Genomic DNA, 25684 nt, shown 5'->3' on the forward strand with positions numbered 1-25684 from the left:
AATGATTCAAAAAGCAATCCGAAAATCAATGACATTAAAATCAACATTATGATTAAATTTTGTAAAGTATGAAGTATTGATAAGATGTTTCAACTTCTGTCTAAACAAGGTAATATAATGATGATGATCATAAAATGCTTCTGATTTTGAAAGTGCTGAATATAATGCATTCCGCTGTTTTGCAAAAGTACAGTATTGTTTATGAGTTAAAATATAAGAACTTTAAATTCAAGCATTTATAAAAGCTTTTATTTCTCAATCATTTCATTGTAATATTTTAACAATGTGAGATAATTTTGAATGTTTTTTTTACTGATTATGTGGTATAATAAGCAGATGTTGTGAGTTATGAATGTTTGATACATTGGGTAGGTAAGTCTATGATTAGTCCCTTACACAGAGCAAGACTATGACGGCTGATTGGTAGGCCAAGGGGGCAATGGGCTGAGATCGGCAACTAGAAGCGCTAGGCTATGATGATGTCTAAAGAGGGTGGTGGCGCTTAACTAAAACCCCCAGCTGGAAGAGCCAGAACTAGTTAAAGCAGCCCGAGAGAACGGACGCGGTGATCGGTTGGTTATAAAGGTTATAATTTGTAACTAGCTTAAGATGCATCCTGCGTGGAATAGCCACGTTGTCTCTCTCCTTGGAACAAAGATCTTGTCAATCTTATTGATTTAAATATTAGTTAACTTTTAAAAGAAGTTCAGGCTAAATAACATCTAAATCTTCTAAAATAAATGAGGAATAAAGCAATTCTTATATACACTGATAACTCAAAATGTGAGAAAACAGATAATCCTAGAGCTGGAATAGTATATTCAGAAAATGATAAAAATTATATTCTTGATTTTTGACAAATTAGAAAAGAGTCAGAAGTTTTTAATGCTGAATTATTTGCAATTTCAAGAGCTTTCAAATTGATTGAGATGAAGATTGAACAATGGAAAAGATTTAAGCATATTTGAATATTCACTAATAATCAAGCTGAGTTTAAAAGACTTCAAAGTAATAAAATCAGCAGTGAACAGTCAATGCTAGAGCTGATTTTGAAAAGTCTTCAAAATATTCAAAGAAAAATCTCATTCAATTGTTCTATTCATCTTCACTGAGTGCCTGCTCACATGGGTATATATGGCAATGAAATGGCTGATAAAGCTGCAAAAAAAGCAACTGAATTGGATGTCTACTTTCAAAGAATTGTAATATGAGCTTTTATTAAAAGAAAAATAAGAGAATCATGTTTGCAAAAATGGCAAGATATCTGGTTTTTACAAAAAAAGAGTGTACATTATTCCAGGTTTGAAACTAAGTCAAAATAGAAAGCTTGCTTAATAAAATATAAAAAGAAACTTTTTGCTACAATAATGTAGTTAAAGCTTGAACATGGTTATTTTAAATCATATTTAACAAAAATTAGAAATGATTTAAATAACTTATATTCAGATTGTCAGTTATATGAAAATCCATAGCATCTTCTTTTACTTTGTACACAGTATACAGAGTTAAGATTGAGATTGAAAGAGAAGTTTAAATTGAGACAGTTAAATTTAAAACTTTTATTCAATATAAAAACTGGAAATGAATTCTTGATTGAATATTTGAAAGAATTAAATATTGTTACAAAATTTCAATTGAATAGCTTGATCTGATAATGAATTCAATTTTTCTTTTTCTTTTTTTTTTTTCCTTTGTTTCTATGTATTTGCTTTAATTTTTGTTTTTGTTTTTATTTTTATTTTGTTACTTTTACTTTGAAATTTGTTTCATTTTAATTATTTTTAATTTTGACTTGTTTTGAAAAGTTTGGTTTGTGAATGCTTTTTTTTCTTTTAATAGCTGCTGTTTTTTATACTTTTTATTTCATTTGTTTTAAATTGAATGTATTGATTTGTTGTCATTCTTTTGACATTCTTTCTTAAATTGAATAGTTTGAATAGTTGTTTGATTCTGTGCTGGAATTCTGCTATTGCATGTATTAAATTGACTTTGTATATTAGTTTATTCTTAAGTTGAAAAATTCTGGAGTATTTCAGATAGATATCATAGCCACTGACTGCATATATCTATAATGAAAGAATAATAATAATAATGATTTGAACTGTTTACAATTTTGAACATCATCAGATTACAAGCATATTTATTAAATCTTTTAAGAACTTTTAAATTCATGCATTCTATTTTTCATATTATTTTATTAGAATTTTATTACCAGCAGTCAGATGAAGAATCTAAGAAACTCTTTGATATTCTATTTGAAGATGAAATGAACTATTTTATTAAAACTATTTTGAATAAAAGATTGCTATCAGAAATGATATATCATATCTCAGATTTTACTGATTACATTAACAAGAATCTTCTATTGTGACAATATCGGAAACCGGATAGATGTTCCGATAGATATCAGCACTGCCTCTATCATATGTTCAAGCATCTTCTTTCTTATAAATACTGTCTGGATATCATGTAATTACTGGATTTAATATAAGAAATTCAATTATTCTTTTGATATTCAGTATTTGGGTCAATATTCAGACTTTATTTAGTTCCGACAGTTGTGAGTGTAATAGACGCAGACGGAGATATCTATATTAGGAGATAGATACGTGGCGATAGATACGTGGCGATAGAAAGGCACGAAATAATTGTAGTGTGGTGGCAATGTTATCTATATAATGCTCGCTGATATCCGTGGATTTTAGGAGATTAGCGATTAGCTTTGAACAATAGAGATTGCTACCTTCTTAATATCCTTTGTGCGTACTTTACACTACTCTTGTAATTACTCTTATAGCCCATCTCTTACAATGAGCCTGGGTTAGCTATCTATTGCTATCTATTCAACTATCTTGATATTTATCCATACCGACCTTCTTATCGGCACAGATATCTATCTGATTATATTTATCTATCCGAACTCACCGACCTCCTCATCGGTGATGATTGCGGCAATATATTTATATCTATCCGATTTTGATCAACCTACCGTATCAGCGAGAGATAATAGCGAAATAATGGTTATATTTATCCAATTTTATATCAATTATTCATTCAATTCTATAATGATTCTATATCTATATACAACTGATCAAGATGTCAGCAGAAAATTCCTCATCAAAAGCCTCAATTTTCTTAAATTTTTCTAGAAAATAAAATCTATGATATACTGTGATACTAGATCTTGCTGATGAGCTTCAAGTACTGAATTTTATTAATGAGGAAATTCTCAATAAAATGAGTGAAATATTTGTATCTATTTCCTCAGAGTTCTCTACTGAACACATCATGAAAGCAAGAGTTAAATGAGAGATGAAGAATAGAAAGTATAACAATGATAGAAATCTTTATAAAAATAAATTAATAGAGATTAGCAAGATCAAGCAAAAAAAGATCTTCAGAACAGTGACATTCAATGAATTAGAAATAGCAATTAATGAAAACTTTCACATGGATGTGAAGGAATCTTTTAATTGCTCTTAAGAAGAGGTTATCATCTAGAACAGCAGACTATCAATACAAAATATGAAAGAAATATCAGAATTTGCAGAAAATATCTAAATAAAATTCAAAACAATGATTAAATACTTGAATTTTAATTGAAACAGAAATCAAACACTTTGATATAGATGGTAATTTTAATATATGAGAGGATTTCTTTCTTATTAACATGTTTATTGATAATCTATATACTGCTATCTGAAAGAGAGAAGTTGAGATAGAAGATAAGAAGAATTTCTTTTTCACAGATGTGGTTAATGATTTCTGTTCTGAATATTATAAAAAAGATATAGCAAGTCAGAACCACTTCTGTTCAACTTTGTTATTTTTAATGACAGACAAACAGAACAATCAACATTCAGAATCTATGTTTATAGTTTGAAATATTTTTGAATCAAATGTTACTATCTCAATTCAAGTCAGAGATTAGAAGAATGGAAGAAGAATGAGCAATGATGTAAAAAGATGAATAAAACACTCAAAAATGAAGATATCAAGAAGAAGATGGATGCAGCGATAATTAAAATAGCTGCTTTTAATATTGAAATAATAGAATAGACATTAGAAGAAATGATTCTTCTAAGAACAAGTAAAGAATCTATCAATCATTTTATTAATCATTCTACTGATCAATCTTTGAACATTTCTGATATTGTATCTATCAACCGATTGACGAGATGTCTAAATATGAATATCACGAGCTCTTCTTTCAATCAACACCTCTATTTTCAAGATTTCTGAATATTTGATATTGATTCTAAGTGACATATCTGTAATAATCGATCTAGATTTTTAACATACAAACTGTCAGAAGAGTAAGTTTACACTGAAGATTTGACAACAAAAGTTTTGAAATATAAAACTGTTTGAATCTACATAATTAATGCTGCAGGCAAGCAGTTCAGAGTAATTCTTAGAAACATTGTATACATTTCACTATCTCACATCAATCTAATCGCTTGGAAACTCTGTTATCATATAGAAGGAATCTATCTCAATGACGAATGTTTAAATTGTGAAGAATTAGCAATGATTCAATCTTCACTCATATAGAAGTATACAGCGGATTGCTGACTACTGAATATCATAGAATTAATGAGAACATTTTAATGTTTGTTAATATTATCTCATCTAACAATTCAGTAAAATCTGTGAGAATATTTCAATCAGAATTTTTCAAAATTCATCGATCTCAGTTATCTGACTCATCTCAACATTGAAATGATATCAACAAGTATCTCTATTATGATGAATGAATTAATGTTGTCAAATGAGAATGAAACTTTATAACTCAGTAAAATATCTATGAAATAGTTAATAAACCTTTGAAAAATACCTCAGTGATTTCATTACATTAAATGTTTATTTACAAATTTGATGATGATGATTATCTTATCAAATTTAAAGTTTATATTTGCATCTGAAATGATTTATAATCAGTATCTGATTTAAATATCAAAGCTCACACTCTAACTGTAAGAATCTTTCATATCTTACTTGCTATTATCAACATCTTTATTTTGATGCTGAGCAATTGAATGATGTTAACATCTTTGTGAACAGCTCATTTGATGAGCTAGTCTATGTTGAATTATCAGATGATTGATGGAAGTTGAAGAGAGTATGAAATTTCAAGAAGAACAATTACATTTTATATTTATTATATATTTTATCTAAGAAAATCATCTCTTCTATAGCTTGAAGAACTATCTACTATTTTTAAACAATTAAACTTCATTTTAATCTCTGAAAATAAATGTTTATTCATCAATAAATGAATAATTATATTTTTTTATATTGATGATATTGCTGTGGTATCTTACTCTAATGATAGAGAGGAAAAAAATCAGTTGATTAAAGATCTTGAAAATACATATAAATTCTGACAGATGAAAAACTTTGAATGATTTTTTAATATGAGAATTACTAAAGATCAGAGCTCTAAGAAGTTATGACTTTATCAAGATATTTATATTGATAAATTAATTGATACTTATTATTTCACTCATACTTACAAAGTATGAACACCTCTATCTAGCATTCCACTAACATCTTATCAAGAAACCGCATCATCAGAGAATATTCACTATTATCAATGATGAATTGAATTCTGTATCTACACTGCAGTGATGATTAGATCAGATATTGCATACATAATTGACAAGTTTATAATTTATATGATCAATTCTTCTAGGCATCATTTTGCAGAGATAGATTGTGTTATCATCTATTTTTAAGATTTGAAGAATCTAATGATTGAATATAGTGTATCTGATAGTGATGGCTTATCAATGAATGTAGTTGAAGTAGCTAGTAATACCTCCTTCACAGATAATTCAGAAAAAAAATCAACAGAAGATTACATCTTCAAACTTTTTGAAAAATTTATTGATTGAAAGTTAAAAAGGCAGAGAATAATAACAACTTCCACCACTGAAGCTGAATTACTAGCTATATCACAGGCAGGCAAAGAGTCAATCTAATAAAAACAATTCTTTAATTATTTGAGATTCAATTTAGAGCACAAGATTTCAATTCAATGCAACAATCAACAAACAGTTGGCATTCTTATTAAAGAAGATTCTTTCATCACAATCAAATTACACCACGTTGATATTTACGGCAACTGGTTGTGAGAATGGATACAATCCGGCGATATCTCGATACAATGAACGCTTACAACCAGCATGCCAGCGGACGGGTTGACTAAGCCATTATCATAACAGAAGCAGAGGGAATTTATCAAACAAATGAAATTAATTGATATAATTGATTTTGTCAATAAAATAATAAAATAAAGTATAAAAACTCAATGAGTTTGAACAGAAGAAATTCAATATTTTCATATATTTTTTTATCTATCTGTTTCATTCTATAATCACTATGTCTTCTATATTCTTTTCTATTCTGATAATTTATTCAGCTTTATTACTGATATTATTCTGCTGAAGGGGGTATGTCAGAAGTGATATATAATATCTCAGATTTTACTGATTATATTAGCAAGAATTTTTTATTGTGATAATATTGGAAATCAAATAAATGTTCTGATAGATATTAGCACTGCCTCTATCATATGTTCAAGCATCTTCTTTCTTATAAATACTGCCTGGATATCATGTAATTACTGGAGTTAATATAAGAAATTTAATTATTCTTTTGATATTCAGTATTTAAGTCAATATTCAAACTTTATCTAGTTTCAACATGCTTTCTTTTTTATAAAAATCCTTTTCATACAATCTTTTCTTTTGATCTTCTTTCTCTTTTTTTCTTTTCTTAATCAATTTATAAACTGTATTAGAATAATGCTAGTCATTAATCAAAGTACGTCTTTTATAATTATCAAACAAATAGATGTCAAATCATCAAATTCTCTCACAGACAGATGCAAATAAATGAAGTTTTCATTATTAAAAATGTCAATCACAAAATCACAATCTGTAAAGTGAATGAGATGAAAAAGACATTTAATAAAAATATTCAATTGATTGGAATCAAATCTACAAAATCTACAACCACTCAATCACAATAAGATAATTCTATAGAATCTCAATCTACAATGAATTCTACATCTTTTAATGAGTATATAGATAATCTTTATGTTATAGATAGATGTGGTGGTGGTTATTAATTAATTTTTGAAGATTGCTATATTCAAAATATTTTCCGTACGGTGTGGTTTTCCATACACTGTGGCGCACTCACTAAATACTGGTAGTGAGTTGCGTTTGGCATGGTTAGAAACCAACAATGCCTTTGAGCTGCGGCCACTTCTAGATATTTAGTTGGGTTTTCACTCCTCCAGGAGATTTGCTGGGGTCCATATTTCACCTTTAAAGTAGATCATGTAGCTGATTTAGTAAGCTGTCAAAAAGTGGACTGGGCGTAGTTAAGAGAATCAACTGGACAGGTTAAAACGTATGCATGGAGCAAGCTAATATAATCGCCAGAACAGAGAAAGTCATTAATTCTATTAAGTTTCAATCAGAGCTATCGTATTGTCATACGATTTGATAATAGAGTCATATAACCTTTGTGGGTTTTGCAGTATTCCAACAATTAAGTCCTTCCCTTCCGTAAGGAAACAGAACCCCTTGTATGGTTCTGCAACAGAAACTTCTGTAAAAGATACTCAAATCCATCAACTTCCATGTATCGGATCTTATAAATTCTGATATATCAATCTCTCAGCATATTGGTCTTTTGGAGATGATTCTGTCTGTCTCCTGTCTCTGATAGCTCATTAAATTTTTTCTCCACCTGTGGACAGGACATTTATGTCCGAATGAATATAAAAACTATTTACCCAAGATTATATTAATAGATATGATTGATATTAAGCAGCATCTTGATCATCATGAACTTCATTGTACTGATCTTGTGCTGTGCACTACTTCACTCACTTTGAACTTCTTTAACAAGATTTAGATTGATTATTATTAGTATTCTTCTTCCTTCTGTGGGATCCTCCGATCGGCTTAAAAGGTTTGGTCAGGTTTCACATCTGTGCATTGCTTTGTAAGTAAACATCTGAGTCTAGGGCGTGGATCGACTCAGAGACCAGGAACAATTTCTTTTAAACCACCTGACTCAAAAATCAAGGGACATAATGGGAGGGAAGTGATACAATGTGTGACATTGTGCTGCGGTACGACGCATGGGTGCTGTATGGAGGAAATAGGGCCATAAAGGCGGCTCGAGAAGTTGAGGTATCTGATATTATTTATTGAGGTTCTATTTCATACATTGGTATCCGTACAAATAGGAAAGAGATATTATCAAGGAGCGGGGCGTTTCGACAGATATTACCATGTGTGAAAAGAAGGACATCGGCATTGCGACGATGATTAGCAGGAGGAATAAACGGGAGAGGGCAATAATTCTTCTAATTTCATTTTCAGGAACCAGACCCTGTAGTCAATGACATTAGCTGATGACATTGGAAAGAAAGTACCCTGTTGGGGATTCTTCTTGGACTGCTCCATAGTAACGGGAGTATGAACATGTTCACACGGCAACGGGGAATGCAAGAGATAATTCTGAAAGTGAACGGGCGGCTTCCTTCTCAATAGCTTGATTCATTGGTAAAGGCGGCAAGCCAACCTGCTGTCGAGTCCATGACATCGCCTCACGCCCTTCTGGAATCTGGGATATTGGAAAATGCTCCAAAATCCCCGAAACTTCTTCTACAAGCTTTCTCCCCGCCGGACCCACCCACCATGACATGTAGTCTCGACCAGCTCTATCCAGGAGAACACCAAGATACATAAGCATGAATAATGCCATTGGCTCCCGTTTCTTGATTGCTCCAATGTAATCTCGGCCGCCGATGGGGATCATTGACAAAAAGTAACTCTTAATGCGACCGCAGGAGTCTTCTGCGAAGCAGTATTTTAGCTGCGCAATGGTAATCATATATTCCTCACTGGCCAAAGGGATTTCCTCTCCTGAAAAAATGGCCGTGTGGCTTGAGGCAGGAACGCGAATCTGGCGACTGACGATGGAAAGCTTCTGCAAGGCAGCAAGTGTGTCTTGGTCCAAGATTTCCATAGATAATGGCTTGTAGTAGAGTATGTCGCGGGATGAGCAGGGGGCGTCTGTTAGCCACTTAAAGTTAAATGCCGCGATGTTACAGGCGCCAAGCATAAGGCTGAAGATGACGTCTACGCGTTCTAGCATGGTCTGCTGCCTGTTAGGAAGGACGAATTGCATGAGTGCTGAAAGCGCTGCGAGGTGGTAGAACAAATGGAGATTGTCCTCGTTGATATATTCGAGCTGGGAGCGGAACCCGGCGCTGGCTTTGTTGCTGTACTCTAAGGCTGCGCAGAGGTAGGTAGCAGACTCGAATTCGTTTGAGGATAGAGCCAGGTCAACTGCAGCTGCCGCGAGAAGACTATTCATGATGTAGTCATCTTTCAAAGCTGCGCGGGGGAGTAATATTTGCATATATGGTTCATCTGCGGGGATGCTGTATAATCCCATCCAAGTCCTCGTCGTCCATCTATGCAAAAGTTCCATTTCCAACAATCTATTTGATTCACTTGTACTGGTAAAAGCCACAGGAGAGGCAGAAGGGCGGAGCGTCAAGGGGGACTCTGAGGACGTTCTTGAAAAGAATCCTGACTGTAAGCCAGAAGCTTCATCAACCAACTTTTTCCGGGAATTGCTCGTCGAATCGCCTTTAGAGCTCCTTACTAGCGCCGGCAGCGTCAACTTCTTTCTGGTAACTCTTGGCTTAGTCTCTGGCGACTGATAGACACAGTCAGTCTTCCGCACAACGCAGTTTGCACAGGACGGGCCTTGTTCATCGCACTATTTAGATTACGATTAGCGACTCTTACCAGCAACATCGTAAGATTCCACCATGCAGATGACGGGGATAGGAATCCAATCGTCATATACACACCTTTACGTGTCTCCTTTTGCAATTCAAGCACCCTCTGCGCGACTTGTTATGAGGTCTGCATGGCAAATTGCGGCCACTAACTACCAGTACATAGAAACGTGCTTCCAGATAGAGAATTTCAGGATCGAAAGAAGCTCTCTGGGTTTTTAAACGCAAGAAACCTGGAGTATACAGGTGCCTCATCGTCACAGCACACAAGATCTGACAGGGCTGAATTTAGCTAGGAAGCCAAGAAGCAGCGGTGGCTCAAGTTTGGAGCAAATCAAAAGCAAGGAACCACAACGGATCTGTCCTCCCAGCCAGTGATCAACCATTCCTGCATCGGCTGTTGGCACTCAGCCCCATAGCCACCACACGAGGCGGAATTGGGCTGGCCTATCCGCCCCAAAAACGGCACAGAGTACAGCGAATGCAACTCAACTAGATAATCCATCAGCATGTTTTCCGGGTTTAGGGGACCGGCCCCCAAGTGCATGCATCTCATCGACTAATAAAGCAACAGTCATGCCCAAAGTATTAACAGACAAGCCAACAGAATCTTCAGAGTTAAGACATTGACTGTTGCAGATAATGGATACCAGCAGCCCATTTTTGCTTCATTGAACGGAGTCCATACGGGCTGGAGGTTATGATCAGAAGTTGAAATTTCCTCTTTGGGTAAATTTAGGGTTACTGTCCCGGTTTGGACAAGCTCGTAAAGCGGCGCGCTTGTTGGGTTATCTCGATTGAAAGTATCCGTAGCGTGGGGTGATCTATACGAAATACGCAAATACGCCCTCGGGATGAACCATGACAACGTCCAACATTCCATGGCAAACGGCGATTTATACAGGCAGCCCATTTTTATCGCACTCCCGCTACTATCAATCTAGCTTAATTGGTGCTGGAAAAACATGCCAATTCTGGATTCCAGGGTGGACATTTCGGCCCGAGCGGGAGGCGAAGGGCTCCAAGCTACCGCCACACACTCGGCGCAGGTGGGGACAATGGCATGCGAATTCTATAAGAGCCCCAAACCCCTCAGTTGGGACGCTCGTGATTATTTGGAATTTCCATCTTGTTCTGCTCCGTACTCAATTGCCTGACTCAATTGTGGTATTGGTTCCTATTTCCCCTTGTCTCAGTTTTCCAAGAGCCCCTTCCTACGTCAGTTACTAGTATATGTGCGAAAGTACCGAGAATGATCCCACGGCTGTGAAGCTCAACCAAGGCCATGGAGCTGGAAACCCTTCAATTCCCCTCCCCGGCTGTGAGCACGAAAGGCAACGGCGTTACGCTGTCGAGAAACGAGCCCGCGGGTGCAGCTTCATTCCCACAGAGCTTCCCCCGTAATACGTTTGAAGACACAACGCCTTCAATAACGACCAGCCCCTCGGAGCGTTGGAACTATCCAAAACGCAACTGTTTTCGTTTCCTAGCGGCCAATTACAGCTTTATAGTATTGGGAATCAATGATGCAGCCTACGGTGTAAGTTAGCAGCATCTATGTATGAAAGAATGTATATACAGATATCATTGTGCGAGAGAGAAAAAAAATCAGGAACAACAAAAGCTTAGAAGAAGTGCTAACTATATTGCCAACCAAAACAGGCTCTTATTCCATATGTAAGACTGTGAACCCATTCCACCAGACATACCCCCAGTTCAAAAAGGAACAATCAGCCAAAGAAAGGGAGGGAGGGAGAGAGGGAAAAGATATTTATACTTACACACATCCTATTTATTAGCTAGAAACTTATTATCACGTTACCTACACAGTCATATCGCTAGTATTTTTATCCCCTCTGGTAGGATATATCACGTCGGCCATATTGAACAATATGTTACATATGCGCTTTGGGCAACGCGGCCCTGCTCTTTTGGGACCTGCCAGCCATGTCATTGCCTATGTCATTGTCTGCCTTCACCCTCCGTATCCGGTCCTAATCATTGCCTTTATTATTGCTGGCTTCGCAAATGGCCTGTCAGACGCCGCATGGAACGCGTGGGTGGGCTCAATGGCAAATGCCAATGAACTTCTAGGACTGTTACACGGCTCTTATGGCCTAGGGGCATTACTGGCACCGACAATCGCTACATCCCTCATCACAAAAGCGGGCTGGCAGTGGTTTGAGTTCTATTACCTTGTTACTGGAAGCGCCTTTTTGGAACTGGTTTTTCTCGGGGCCTCATTCTGGAATTCGACAGGGGCCCTGTACCGCGAGACACACCAGCGTAGCGAGGTAAGCCACAGCGCGAGGGCCATTCCCTCCGATGAAGAACGACCACAGGTCACGAGGAAAGATATTATCGTCAGCAAGATCTTCGGCAACAGCCGCACAGCTGAGGCTGTAAGGAACAAAATAACTTGGATCTGTGCATTCTTCCTGATCGCCTATGTTGGGATCGAGGTTGCCCTGGGTGGGTGGATCGTCACGTTCATGATTCGCGTTCGCCATGCATCAAACTTTGCATCCGGCATGGCGTCGACTGGGCTCTGGGCCGGTATCACTGTTGGGCGTGTGGTTCTCGGCTTCGTAACCCCTCGATTATTTAAGTCTGAAAAGCATGCCGTGACTGTATATCTGGGAGCCTCTGTGGTCCTCGAGCTTCTCTTTTGGCTGATTCCCCAATTCATCGTTTCTGCGTTGATGGCTGCTTTCCTTGGGTTCTTTCTGGGGCCCCTGTTTCCAGCAGCCGTGATCGCTGCGACGAAGTTGCTCCCGAAACATCTACATGTCAGTGCTATCGGCTTCGCGGCCGCCATTGGTGCATCTGGGGCTACAATCTTGCCCTTCGCGGTCGGTGCCATCGCCCAATTCAAGGGAGTGCAAGTCTTGCAACCGATTGTGCTCGCAATGCTTGTTGTTGACGGGGGAATTTGGCTGTGCCTGCCCAGTCTTTCGAAGAAAAAACAATGAATCTACTTCGAGCGGCTCCTTTAATATCATCAGGAGTAGGGGCAGCTCTCTTGGTCTTATAAACGATTTTTCGTTGTTTTTTACTCCTGTTTTTTGTTTTGTGCTTAGGTTCTTGGGTGCATATCGTCATTCGGAACATCTTTCACGTTTTTACTACAGCCTAACCAATCAGCCTGGCTACGGTGCCCTTATCAAAGAAAGAAAGCGATTATTTGGATGACAGGAATGTGGCAATACCTTGAATTTTGGAAGTTGTGAAAATTGATGCAAAACATTTCCTCTGGTGTGTTGGTTACTAGCAATTCTAAGGTATTTCTGAGAAAGTATAGATCCAATTCGTACTTAGCATATTTGGATAGTATCTAAGAATGTATCGATTTCCCTTTGATATTTATCTTTTTGTATTTTCTTGGCGTGGATAAAGTATATTCTGGTAGCGCCTTTTAGGTCAAAGAATGATTGATGTTCAGCAAACACCGCCACACTGTGGACTGTTCAGGAAGAAAAAAAAACTATTCACATATCTTTATGTATTGCAAATGGTTCTCGCGGAGAAGAGAGGCTACCATGATCATACTTAGATGAAGTTGAAAAGCATTTCCGTTTGGCAAATGGAGTCATCAAACCCTGCTCTTCTCAGCGGAACACCCTCGGATGAGGACATTTACACTGGGAACAACAATGACAATGTTGATAATCGGGATGCTTCCAGCATCTACAGAGGAGGAATCCCTACGTCTGGCCCTCCAGTGAACAAATTCCATAAGTCTTCGCCTCGACCAAGGAATATCTCCAACCCGTTACAAACCGGAATACTCAACTATCTCAAGAGCCAGCACCACCAGTACAACCACTGTTTGCCCACACATTTCCATCCAATTTCTCCGCAATCACCATCGATCCCCCTCCCTAAAAGATTCACAGTTTACACACCTCTCCTCCTGCTTCCGTCAAATACATTCTCCTGGCCACCCGAATGGGCGATACTTTACAATACATTTTCTAGCGCACAGCGCCAGGAACTTTACGCATGCATAGTTGCATCCTTCGCGCCTATGGGCGTCACGCACATCGCGATAAATGCGCCCATATCTCCAACAATTGCTACTGGCATTGACAATCGAATTCGAAGTCCGACGGGGTTGGCACCTTTGTATGGGGATTTTGGAGAGGCTAGTGATCATGTAGGGGGAGAAGCAGGGAGAGGGGAGGTATGCGAAGATATAGAAGAAAAAGAAGCTAGCCCTTCGGAAACGGCTTTGCAGTCTGCGTTGTGGGTTCGCGCGGTGCAGAATCGCGGCATCGTACAGATTTGGGCACCATTTCATTCTATGTTCAGTCGTGGGAATGTTGTGGAGAAGGCGAGGATTTTGGGGATTGAGTCTCAGTTTGAGGGGCTTGGTGATGGCTACGATGATAGTGGGAAGCGACTGTTGGGCCAGCGAACGGGGGATATTGCGGTGGTCGATATGTATGCTGGGATTGGCTACTTCGTGTTTTCGTACCTGAAGAGAGGGGTCGGGCGGGTGTTGGGTTGGGAGATTAATGGGTGGTCGATTGAAGGATTGTGTAGGGGATGTAAGGAAAATGGATGGGGGGTTAAAGTGGTCAAGGTCGACAAGAAGACGGGCGAGATAGAAGGGGGTATTGACGGGTTAGCCACGGGATTGAGAGAGGAGGATCGTGTGGTAATTTTCCATGGTGATAACAAGTTTGCAACAGATGTGATAAGAGCTTTGGAAGAGGCAATGCAGCGGACGAGGACATGGAAACGCATCCGCCATGTTAATCTTGGATTATTGCCGAGTTCTAAGCCGTCATGGGAAGGGGCTGTGAAGGTTCTGGATACAGAGGCTGGAGGCTGGATCCATGTTCACGAAAATGTGGATGTAAAGGGTATCGGGATGATGGAGGAGGGTATTGCTAAAGAGATCAGTTCTCTGCTCAGCTCTTCTAGAGGAAGTGCACAGCTTCCGCCGCCATCACAACCCTTTATTCCTGCAGCGAAGTGTATCCATGTGGAAAGAGTTAAAACCTATGCCCCGGGCGTGATGCATTGCGTTTTTGACATCTACATACCGCCTTCACCAAGCGGGTTGGAATTGAGCAACAACATATTAGCCTGAGCTACATAAGTGACCCGCGGGACACAAATTCGCGGTAATAAATCTATAATTCTCCAATTCCCTCTAGTTGATGCCGAGTATGTTCAATAAAAAACAAGGCAACTCAATAACATACAAACATGAGAATAATATATACAGAAACGCTCGTTCATAGCAACATCACAAACATGTTCATTCGTATGCTCTTAAACAAACATTTATGCGTTTCAAACATGACGGCCGAGGTAATAACAGCACTGATACAAGAGGATAGGAAAGCACAGAATATACGATGAAGTATAGCGTAAAACGGAGGGTTGGACGTCATCTTGCCGAGGGGCTCTTGAGGAACTTGACCGGAATGTTAGCCTCCACAATGGGCATTTTTTGGAGGTTTGCCAGTCGAATCTGAGCATCTTCCGCATGGTCGTGTTGCCGAAAATGTTCGATATCTTCGGGATGCGTTAGATCTTCCTCCGTTGCCCCATCGCCGTGGTATTTTTCAAAATGGTGTATTTCATATTCATATTCCAAGTCACCATGATGTCCCGGTCCCGTGCCAAAGTCTGGTAGCTTCTTTCCCTCACGGGACAGGCGCATCCATTCGTGTTGCGATATAACCCCAGTTTTCTGTGGATCGAAGATACTGAATATTTCCTTGAGGATTTGTTGTTTGCGTTCTTCTGTTAGGTTGGTATTGGAGTTGTCATCAAGTCCATAGGTTCTGCGAACTTCCTCCACTGTCCATACCCCCGAGTTGTCGTAGTCGTGAAGCAAAAAAAAGGAGCCCGGGTCAAAGTTTGAGATGTGATGTTCCTCTAAATCCCTCACTGTCAGCAAACTCTCTGCAAACTTTGGCGCATCATGGTTACCCCTTACCTAGCATATGCCTTGTAGCCCAGTCCTCCACATCACCAATATTTTCGTGTGAGCCATGCGCGAGACATAACCTTGTCACTGCTAGGAACGCCACTAGTAACGCAATCATGTTGCTGTCGCAAGAATCCCGCAGCGAAGCTCTGCAGTTGAAGCTATTATGTGGAGGCAGGGTTTGTTGTCTCGATCTTGCCTTGTGCTTTGGGGATAAAACAGACCAATGGATGATGCATACTAGTGCGCATACTAGTATACAATAGGCACAGTTACGAATGTGTGCTCTAGGACAGGAGGCGTGGAAATGCTCGAAACTTGACTTTGATGGGAATCTCAGTGCCAAGAAGCTATGGGACTCCATAGGCTCTTATGCATTCGACAGCCAATATGGGCATTAAACCTCTCGATCCGCCCCTACTGCTTCATGGGCCTGTCAATTTGAATGTTACCGTATAAATTTCTCCAAGCCTCCGTAGCTATGAGTGAATTGAGCTTACAGACCTCACTTGATGCCGCCTAACATCAACTATTTTTAAAGCACACATACTACGGAATCAGTCAATGATCATCGAGTCAAATATCAAGAAAATTAGTGACTAGATATTACACCACCTAATCGATATCCAGATCCTCCTCGAGACGTGTTTACGGAGAATGTTAATATTTAGTTCTGTAAACCATGCAGAGAAAAATGGGACAGGAAAGTAGCACCAGCTGGACGTTCATCTAGCCCAGATCTGCTGCACCTGATTACATGACCTGGTAGCACCGCTGGCTGGGAGATTTTTTGGGTGTTTGATGGTCTACTGCGTAAGGCATGAACCGGGCCGTGGCATTGGTTCCGGGTACAGCTCACAAGGTCAAGGGAGATGGTAAAAAGAAAGCCGGGTCAATAGCAACCATGCCAAAACATGGTTTAAAACGATCAACTAGCCCACAGGCACGCCATCACGCAAGCCATCTAGCCTCAGTGCTATGATACGGCTCAACTCCACTGACCAGTATTCCCTCGTCCATGTTTCTTGCATGTGGCGGATAATACAACCGATATATTCCCCGCAACCCTGCGCTCCAGAATGAGAGTGATTGCGTAGTGGAGGCCAAAAAGTTTCGCTGACGTAGGGTCGATTGTGTGGTTGGCCAGGAAGGGCAAGACTATATTCTTAGGGAGGCCGAAGACGCCGAGGGTTATCCCCGCGCACCTATAGATTTGGCTGTCTCCCTCGGGGCTGTCTCCGGATATAGGTCAAAATGTGTGTAGCATCATATTTCGGGGTATAACATTTCCCAGACAGCCGAAGTTGGTTCCCTCGATAAGACGAACTGCACGAGGATCGGGCATGTCTAGAACCAAGAAGGGCATTTTTCTTGGATTCAGGCTAGTTTCACAGATTGCAGGTAAATATAGAATTATTCATTTGCTGAGGAGAGTAACTAGCCGTGGGTGCACACCCACCGTCTTTGCCGACATGAAGGTATGACGAATCATATGAGCGATCTCCGGGTCAGAGAAATGTTGTGAACAAGAGATAAGTGGTTCGCCATCGCCATCCTTGTAGTTCATGCGCTCCATTTTCTCGCTGGCGATAGCTCCATCAACATTGAACGGGTGTACTAGCGACATTGTCGAACATAGGGGCTGACAATGATGCCGGGCTTGGTTGTGCTGCCTTCCTTGCAATAGTCTCAAATGCTGCACAGGAAAAAAAAATTCTGAAAAGGGTGCTTCACGAATGAGCCTATAATGGTTTTATATCATCAATGTGATACACGTCATGGTCAGCAAAGAGGAAGACGGGCGCTGAACGGTGTTCTTTGAACTGGCATGCTTTTATATGAAGCGCAAAAGGATTACATGCTTGTAGGGGCTGGAGTGCTACTCTACGCTTCGTAGAGTCTGCAGCTGAAAACTTGACTACAGTAAATCGAGGATGTCCTTAGGGATGCGAAGTGGTGGAGAACTGGGCGATGAACAGAGGTGGGACAACGTTTTTCCAGCCAAGTCTCTAGTGAACAAGCCCGCAATGTCCACGAACTCCGACATCACCATCCGCAAATACCAGCCTTCCGTCGGTATCTCTCGACAGCGCTCCTCTCAATGCTGCTCGGTTGCACCCCTCCTGCCCGCTGCCTCTGATACTACGACAGGGGCAACGTCAACTGGTCTACTTGACACGATAAGGTGGGAACTCTACCCAGAGAACGACTTTCGATTAACCTACCTTGCCCTCAAATTTCTCTAAATTCCCCTTCTCTCCATTTTCCTGTCCATCAATTATGCCACAATAATGCAAGGTTTTTGGTCCAGAACTGCCCTTTCTGGGTCATGTCGATGTGTTTCTTGCCTGCGCAGCAGCTCCAATGCCGTTGCTGGACAAGCTAGCACGGCTGCCAGTCGGCGGAGGCTCTACATCGGCAACTCCGTCACACTCCTCTACTCCGCCATTTTTGCGACTGCCATAATTTTTGACGCAGATGTGAAAACCAAACGACGGACCGAGTTAGAAAAGAAAATTAAGGCTGTGAAAGAGGAGGTGGAGGAATTGCGGATTGAGGAAGCTCGTATCCTGAATGGGCTCGCTGATCGGAGAAAATTGCGGCAACTTCCTCTTCCGTTGCAAAGAAGGCAATATAGCACAGTTGCCGCAACCGCCACAAATGGTTCTGCGTCAGTTGGGAAATATTGGGACGCGAACACACTTTCAATTGAACGATTAGAAAATAAGGAGTCCTGTGCGTTTAAAGACCGACCCGAAATGATCACCGACTTTTTTGAGAAAGGGTCTGCCAAGAAGAGAGACCCAACGGACGAAGATGAACGTGTTCGGAGACAGTATGACTTAGCAGGGCAAGATGTTTTGCGAGAAAGGGCTATCCAGCTCCTTGCAATACGGCAACTCGCCATAAAGTTGCTCCTTCGGCCCAGCATTGCGCATTCTTATGGGGAGGTGGTGGCAGATTATGGAGAAGAGTTCGACCATCCGAAATTCAATACACAAGATTATCTTGTCGAATTGCACAGGATAAAAAGACGGATCACTCGCCTGAGGTTTCGGAAAGACGAATCATACGATGATCTCGTGAAAAACATAACGATTCAAGAGCAATCAGCCCTCCAGCAAGAAAGGCAGGAATTGCACAATAACCTCCAAGCGGCTTTTGAATCATATAATCGAAAAGCCCTTTCCCTCCAGCGATTACTATTGATCACCTCTGAGAATTTACTGGCTTCGGAAGAACCAATTTTGCCGCAGACTGTTGAGCTTATGATCACGCAATTTACACGATCCAAGCAAAACGACCTTGTGAAGATGGTCATCGACTCGCTGTTTCCAAACAGGATTAGGATGACTCCCCCTGTCATTGTTTCTGCGATCAACTTTTTCAACAAAACCAAGGACCTCTTTGGGTTCGACGGTTTCTTACGTTTACTTCAAGGGGACAGTTTTCCTGTGAATATACCTGTTTTGTGGGAAACAGTTCGTGTTGGAGATGTTCAGGTTGCGCTTCCACCAAAGCCTCGCCACCCATTTGTGATGAATGCTCTCATTTCTGCCAGTCTTAGTTTCAATCAGCCCCAAAACGCTGACGCTTACCTCCATATCCTTCGAGAATCTGGATACAATGAAGGAGCTCAGGTTTTGGGTTCTTATCTTCGATTCTACACCGTATCGCCAAACTGGAGAAAGGGTGGCTATGTCTTATTGCGATCTGTCGCTTTTATTATGTCTACGAAAGCTCATTTTGGAAACGCAATTAACCGACTAATCCTGTATATGGTAGCCTTCTGCAATTCCTGCGGAAAACATGAATTGTCTGAGGCTATAGTCAAAGCTGCCGTTGATACTGGGATTGATTGGAGGCCCAGTTACAATAAGAGAGATCTTCGGAGTTCAGTCAAAACCGCTTTAAAGCAGTGGAATACGGCTGCTGAGCGCGCTTCGACAGATATTCCCGTCCATAGGCCTTTAGGTCAGAAATGCTATGAGTTCGCAAAACAAATAGAGCAAATGGTTCGCGTGACGATCGGGTATAGTGCAAATGCGCCATCGCATAACCCTCCGCAATCCCGAGAACGCGTCGACAGGAGTTTCGATGTGCGACAGGCAGGTCAGATTTATGAATCACAGGATCGTGAGCCAATCACCGGCGGCAGCTATTATCTTCATGATGAGTCACGTTCTTTCAAATCGAAGCAAGCTGTAGAATTGACGCGTCGTAAAGCCGAGCATGTTCAGTTCCAGAAGAACCAGCCCGATGAGGAAGAAGCTGAAGGGAATATTGTGAGTTTCTTTGTGAAGAAACCTGAAGAAGGATGTATAAAAGATTCATCGTCCGCCGAAGAGATAATAAGAAGACGTTTCCATGATGACTGCCGGTCTTTGTTCTATTCGTTGGAAGTGTCTAAAAGGGCCATTCTTGACCTCCATCGGGAACTAAATGAGTATGAGCTTTGTATTCATGCTTCGGAAGTACCAGCCGAAAAGGTTAAAGAGGAACTGTCCCCGGAGGCATGCGGGTCGTTGTTCTATTCGCTAGCGATCTCTCAAAAAACCATTAGAGACTTACAGCGTGAAGTAGATGAATATGGCCTTCACATTCATACTTCAGAATTGCCAATCGAGGGTAAAGCTGAGCTTCTGGAGACCTGATGTCTTGATTGTCTCATGTGTGAAACGTTCAAGGTTGCGCATTTGCGTGGCATGCCTAACCATCTTTGACAACAGCATATCTCTGATTTGTGTATAATTGATATGATGAATGCAATGATCACGTTGGATCTTGAAATTCTCTTTTTTTCGAACACAACCCGATTGCGAACGTTTAACGACCTCAAAGATAACTGCATCAAGCAATATCCTCGTTTAGGTGACCAAATCTGGCAACAACGATTGTGAAATCGAGACCCGTGAGGACTCCTCAATTTGCCACGTCCGAACAAAGGGTGAACATGGACCTTGCCTTTCCTCCACGAAACCGTTGTTAAAACAGCCGGACCGTAGTATTTCCAGTGCTCCCTATATATACCCTTTACGGGCAGATTTTTAAATCTTCGATCTCCGCTGCCTTCGTCAGGCTCTCCATGTCTTCCCTTTTGAGCGTGTTCTAAAATATAAAGCCTTGTGCATGTACTTCTTTACTTGACATACCCTTCTCCACCTTCACATGTCACTATGTTGCCGCGATTTATTACTTCAAAACCCAGTCAAAGTTAACCTGGGCCCATTGCAATCTCGTTCAGAGTATGGTGGGCAAATGACATTTTTCCTTTTCATATTTCTTGTATATATAGGGAATTTTGCCTGTTGGTATATGCATGTATGATAGGTGGGGAGTAGTGAATCTATCTCTCGATAGACACAATTCGAATATACTTTTTTTCACTTCCGGAGAAGTTTACATGGCCCCACCTAGCGAGCGAGAGATTTCTTATCGGTATCTAGGAATTTAATATATCCGAAAGGAAGGTTGAGTGAGGCATCTTTCAAATGGTGATTTTCTGCCCCAACCAGGGAATACAAGTCAATAGGATTTCTCACCTTGCCAGTTACATGAAAGGACGACAATCTAAACAATTCCTTTTGCTTTCCATTTCTATGTTACAATGTATAGGGTAAGTAGGAACAAATAGTGTTCGATAGCAAAAGGATTCTATTTATCTTTTAGTGCATACGCCGACTGTGGACTCGGGAATGAAGAAAGGACAAATTTAGTGACGAAAGGTGTTACACAGCTCTAGCAGAATGTTCATCGAGAATCGAAACCACGAAACAGGAAATGAGAGAAGAAAAAGTGGCAGAAATAGGAGTGCAGGATAATAGCCTCCAAAATGGAAAATTTGCTTGAGATAAGGCTCTTTGAAAACTGGCAGTATATCCATCATTCAACGATCTCCCTTTTTCTTCTCGTCATCTAAACGGATAAACAGGGGAATTAACCCAATCGTGGGCGCCACGTCGTGTCAACAACGTACGACACTTGTATGTATGAGGGAAAGGGGAAAAGAAATAAAGGGATAGGGAGGAATATGGGCCCCGGGGGATAACAGGATCTAAGCTTTGCCTTCTTAATGTCGTTTTCCTTTATCCGCGCGCATCTTCTCCTTTCGGGAAAGTCTTTCGGCAGCCCGAATTAAAGCGGAGCGAATCTCGCCTTTGGGGAAACTGGATATATCGTAGTAAACTGGGGCAATTTCCTATAAGAGAAACATTTTTAATTAGTGATAAGTTATGAGTGAGGAGAGGCGTGAGAAAGGGGCCCAGCCAAATGCCTGTCTAACAGAGCGAAAGTACTTACCAAAAGCCATTCCCCCTTCACAGCAGTCACTGTTCTTACATAGTTCTTTGTCGTGAGAACAAATTCATTATACAATACCCATTCCGCTTCATGCCCCAGGACACTACTAGGGTGCAGCAATACGGGCTCATTTGTTATCTTTGACAGTCCTGTAAAGATTCTTCCCTGACTCTCCTTCTTGGCAACCTGCATGAAGAAACCAGCCACAAGAGCACGGCGGATGTTTTCGTAATATTTCTTGTCTTCGAATGGGGTAGAAACAAGTTCGATTTCTTCCCGCTCCATGATACGTTGTAGCTGCTGTCGAACATTGTCGGCAGATTGAAGAGCACGGAGGGAAAGGAAGTGATCATGGCACCATTGTCGCGGGTTCTCTTGGGCGTCAGGACCCTTGAAAGCGTGGTAAGCGTTCAAGAGTGTAAGGTGGTCACCATCAGGGTGGGCAAAGAGGTTTTTCATTTCATCTGCGCGTTTCCGCTGGGAGGCAGGACGGATGAATATTTGGGGAACGGACAGGAGAGACGTAATAGAGAGGATCTCATTGGAACAGTAGAATTCTGGAGAGCTGATCAACATCACTGCCAGAGCTGGGTCCAATGGGAATTCGGATGCAAGGCGACCTAGGGGCGTAAGATCTCCTTCGTCATTCAAACAAGCTAGATAGTTTAATTCCTCTAGCGCTCGCATGAGAGTTTCGGGGGCAGGAGGATCCATAAGGTCGAAGTGAACCAGGTCGTCAATTCCAAGCTTCTTCAGGTCCAACACAGTCGAGGACAAGTTGGAACGGAGAATTTCTGGATACGTCTGCTCGATAAGTTCCTTTTTGAACGCGCTCTCGGTATACAATCTGAAACATTTTCCGGGACGTGTACGACCAGCACGGCCAGCCCGCTGCTGCGCAGATGCTTTAGAAATTGGTGACACCAGCAAGGACTCGACTCGAATGCGTGGGTTATAAACTTTCTGCTTTGAAAATCCTGGGTCGACCACATACACAATACCATCGATGGTAAGAGATGTTTCTGCGATGTTAGTCGACACGATACACTTCCGTCCGGGTCGTCCTCCTTCCTTACGAGGTGGCGGGGGAGGGTCAAAAATGCGCTGCTGTTGCGCTGGAGGTAGGCTCCCATAGAGAGGGTATACCTTCATGGGCCCTGCATCGGCTTCTCGAATCATCTCATCTACCTCAAGAGATATTTTGCGCACAGAGTCTTCGATCTCCTCCTCCCCGGTCAGGAATAGGAGTATATCACCTTCCGGTTCATTGGCGTGAATTTGCAAAACGGTACGAATCGCAGCCTCTACGTAATCTTGTTCCGGCTCTGGGGTGTAAAAGATTTCGACAGGGTGGGTTCGTCCACGGACCGCGAGGAGTGGCGCATCACCAAAGTACCGTTGGAATTTCTGGGCGTCCAACGTGGCAGACATGATAATTAATTTGAGATCTGGGCGGCGCTGACCGACTTCTTTAAGGAGACCCATGAGCACATCGGTAGCCATCGTTCTCTCGTGGGCTTCGTCCAAAATGATGGTGCTGTAGCGTGTAAGATCGTGGTCATGCATCGCTTCCCTCAATAACATACCGTCCGTCATATACTTCAGGATGGTTTTCTGACTCGTCATATCCTCAAAGCGAATACTGTAACCGACTTCCTCGCCAAGCTTAACATCCATCTCTGCTGCAACTCGCTCCGCAACTGACATGGCGGCAACTCGCCGGGGTTGGGTACACGCTACAAGCTTGCCTCGCTTTTGCGGAAGATCGTCGAAGAGCACGAACTGAGGGATCTGGGTGGTCTTGCCTGAACCGGTCTCGCCGACGAAGACGAGGATTTGGGATTTCTGGGTAGAGGTGTAAGAATTCATCCCTACAGCAAATATTATCATTAGCTAGGCGAAATGTCGTGAATGAGGGGGATCAAATCGCATACCTTTGAGCATGAACTGGTAGATCCCTTCGTGTTTTTAAAATCGAAAAGTATTTGCTTGAGAGCGCTTTACCATTGAAAGGATTCAGTAAAGAATCCTCCGCCTCTTTAGCCATAGCAGCTGTTGTTTCGTGGCGCTTAAATCGGTCAAGGATCGAACCCTCAGTAGCATTGCCATTTGCTGGCGTTTCGTCTTCATACCAATGCGCAAGGTACTTATTCTGTCGAGGATCCATGTCTGCGGTCTGGGTTTTCTGTCTCTTTTTCGCACGAGCAACACTGTCGCCGTCAGGGCGATGGTCCGCCATAGTCGTCAGTGGCAATGCGGTGGGTTCTCGAGGGGTGTGCAGGGTGAGGTTTGAAGCTGAAGCTTGTGTCAAAAAAAAGATTGCACGGACACAAAAAAAAAAGGAAATTTTAGCCGACTCCACGCTCGCCTAAAACTTCCCCGCCTAAGATCACCCAAAAAATTCTTGGAGGACAAACATCTTCGACTTCAACTTCATCGAGGTAAAAACCCTGTGGATTGTCGCTCCTTTCCTCCGCTCCGTCGATGTATATTGCTCTTGCACATGGGCTGAAGTGCAATTGAATCATAATGCATGTTTGATTTTTGCCTAACATTGCATTTCTCAGACCTGTTTTCATGCGCCCATCGACTACCCCTCCAGTTGATTGAGTGAAGCTGCAAGTTCTTAATGTTTCGGTTTAGATATTTGTGAATTTTTCTTTCTCTCCCACTTTTCTCTTAAATATCTTCAACTTTTGCAGTGTACCGAGCTCTATGCGCTCTGCTCACCCTATTACTAAACGCCCTGACTTGTACCCTGCCGCTGTGCGGTGGTTGCAAGTATGGAGTCACAAGATGATTTGGCCCCAACCTTTTGTATTGGACAACATGAAACTCGGCGCACTGTGCCAGTATCGCCTCAACTAGTCCAGTTGGCGCAAGAGGGTAATGTACGTATATCAGCGAATACATGTTTTTGCGCCTCTGCAAATTGCTAATGGCCTTCCTAGTATGATCTACTCACAACCCCCATCACGACTCCTCTTTTCCATTCCCGCGTCCTTACGCTGCTTTCTACCCACCTATCTGACTCGCGCCCACCTGTTCTCGACCCGACTTTAACTTTGGGAACGTCACATAATACTAGTCCTGTGACGGTCCCGCCACTTTCACCAGAAGATACTTTCTTGACGCCAAATGAGTCCACAAGCCAGTTGGTTGGTGTCACTAGTCCTTGGATAGATCTCTGTTCTCCAGATCCTTTGATAGCAGACATATCTCGCCAAGTATTGAACCTGGAGGTCGCCTACGCTGCGTTTTGCGGCGTCAGTTTCGTTATCATCCCAGGCCCAAGATTGCACCATGGAAATGTGCACGGGGAAGGTCTGATGTATTATGCTCGCGCAGTTCAGGATATTTTGAATATCGGGCTTTATATCCAAGTGCATATCTGGTTTGGTATGGTAGATATCCCGGATCTGGAAACTAGCAATGTTGGTGACCTCGCCCCCTTTGCTAGAGCGGATTATCTTATTGTAGGAAACTACTCACCCACCAAGGTGGACTTATTTGGTACTTGGGAAGCTTGGGACGTTATCAGGAAAATAAAATAAATATCATTCGAGACTTTTCGTAGGTAAGAATAAAAACAATCTCTG

The 25684-nt window shown here is 41.4% G+C and overlaps 7 protein-coding genes across 7 annotated transcripts in view; 4 read left to right on the top strand and 3 right to left on the bottom strand.

The window, feature by feature from the left end:
* Window positions 1-8511: 8511 nt before the first annotated feature.
* HCAG_00836 (predicted protein) lies at window positions 8512-10751 on the bottom strand (the record flags this gene model as incomplete). The annotated part of the gene is made up of 3 exons (XM_001543740.1): window positions 8512-9816; window positions 10083-10111; window positions 10436-10751. 3 exons carry the CDS (start codon window positions 10749-10751, stop codon window positions 8512-8514), a joined length of 1650 nt encoding a protein of 549 aa, XP_001543790.1.
* A 372-nt stretch (window positions 10752-11123) lies between these two features.
* On the top strand, window positions 11124-12810 carry HCAG_00837 (predicted protein; the record flags this gene model as incomplete). Its single annotated transcript, XM_001543741.1, has 2 exons — window positions 11124-11378; window positions 11638-12810. The coding sequence occupies 2 exons, from the start codon at window positions 11124-11126 to the stop codon at window positions 12808-12810; spliced, it is 1428 nt and encodes a 475-aa protein (XP_001543791.1).
* A 611-nt stretch (window positions 12811-13421) lies between these two features.
* On the top strand, window positions 13422-14936 carry HCAG_00838 (conserved hypothetical protein; the record flags this gene model as incomplete). The annotated part of the gene is made up of 1 exon (XM_001543742.1): window positions 13422-14936. One exon carries the CDS (start codon window positions 13422-13424, stop codon window positions 14934-14936), a length of 1515 nt encoding a protein of 504 aa, XP_001543792.1.
* A 303-nt stretch (window positions 14937-15239) lies between these two features.
* On the bottom strand, window positions 15240-15903 carry HCAG_00839 (conserved hypothetical protein; the record flags this gene model as incomplete). The annotated part of the gene is made up of 2 exons (XM_001543743.1): window positions 15240-15733; window positions 15795-15903. 2 exons carry the CDS (start codon window positions 15901-15903, stop codon window positions 15240-15242), a joined length of 603 nt encoding a protein of 200 aa, XP_001543793.1.
* A 1816-nt stretch (window positions 15904-17719) lies between these two features.
* On the top strand, window positions 17720-20440 carry HCAG_00840 (predicted protein; the record flags this gene model as incomplete). Its single annotated transcript, XM_001543744.1, has 2 exons — window positions 17720-17970; window positions 18097-20440. 2 exons carry the CDS (start codon window positions 17720-17722, stop codon window positions 20438-20440), a joined length of 2595 nt encoding a protein of 864 aa, XP_001543794.1.
* Window positions 20441-21855: 1415 nt separating this feature from the next.
* HCAG_00841 (pre-mRNA splicing factor ATP-dependent RNA helicase PRP43) lies at window positions 21856-24324 on the bottom strand (the record flags this gene model as incomplete). Its single annotated transcript, XM_001543745.1, has 3 exons — window positions 21856-21984; window positions 22086-23956; window positions 24090-24324. 3 exons carry the CDS (start codon window positions 24322-24324, stop codon window positions 21856-21858), a joined length of 2235 nt encoding a protein of 744 aa, XP_001543795.1.
* Window positions 24325-24868: 544 nt separating this feature from the next.
* HCAG_00842 (hypothetical protein) overlaps window positions 24869-25684 on the top strand; it is a gene marked incomplete at both ends in the record, with an annotated part of 3047 nt that continues 2231 nt past the window's right edge. The window contains 2 exons of the mRNA XM_001543746.1: window positions 24869-24976; window positions 25037-25598. Of these exons, the coding sequence (XP_001543796.1) occupies window positions 24869-24976; window positions 25037-25598 (670 nt within the window). The remainder of the gene's footprint in view (window positions 24977-25036; window positions 25599-25684) is intronic.

Source organism: Histoplasma capsulatum, genomic scaffold (assembly GCF_000149585.1).
Source record: "Histoplasma capsulatum NAm1 scaffold_1 genomic scaffold, whole genome shotgun sequence".
NCBI classification, from domain to species: domain Eukaryota; kingdom Fungi; phylum Ascomycota; class Eurotiomycetes; order Onygenales; family Ajellomycetaceae; genus Histoplasma; species Histoplasma mississippiense.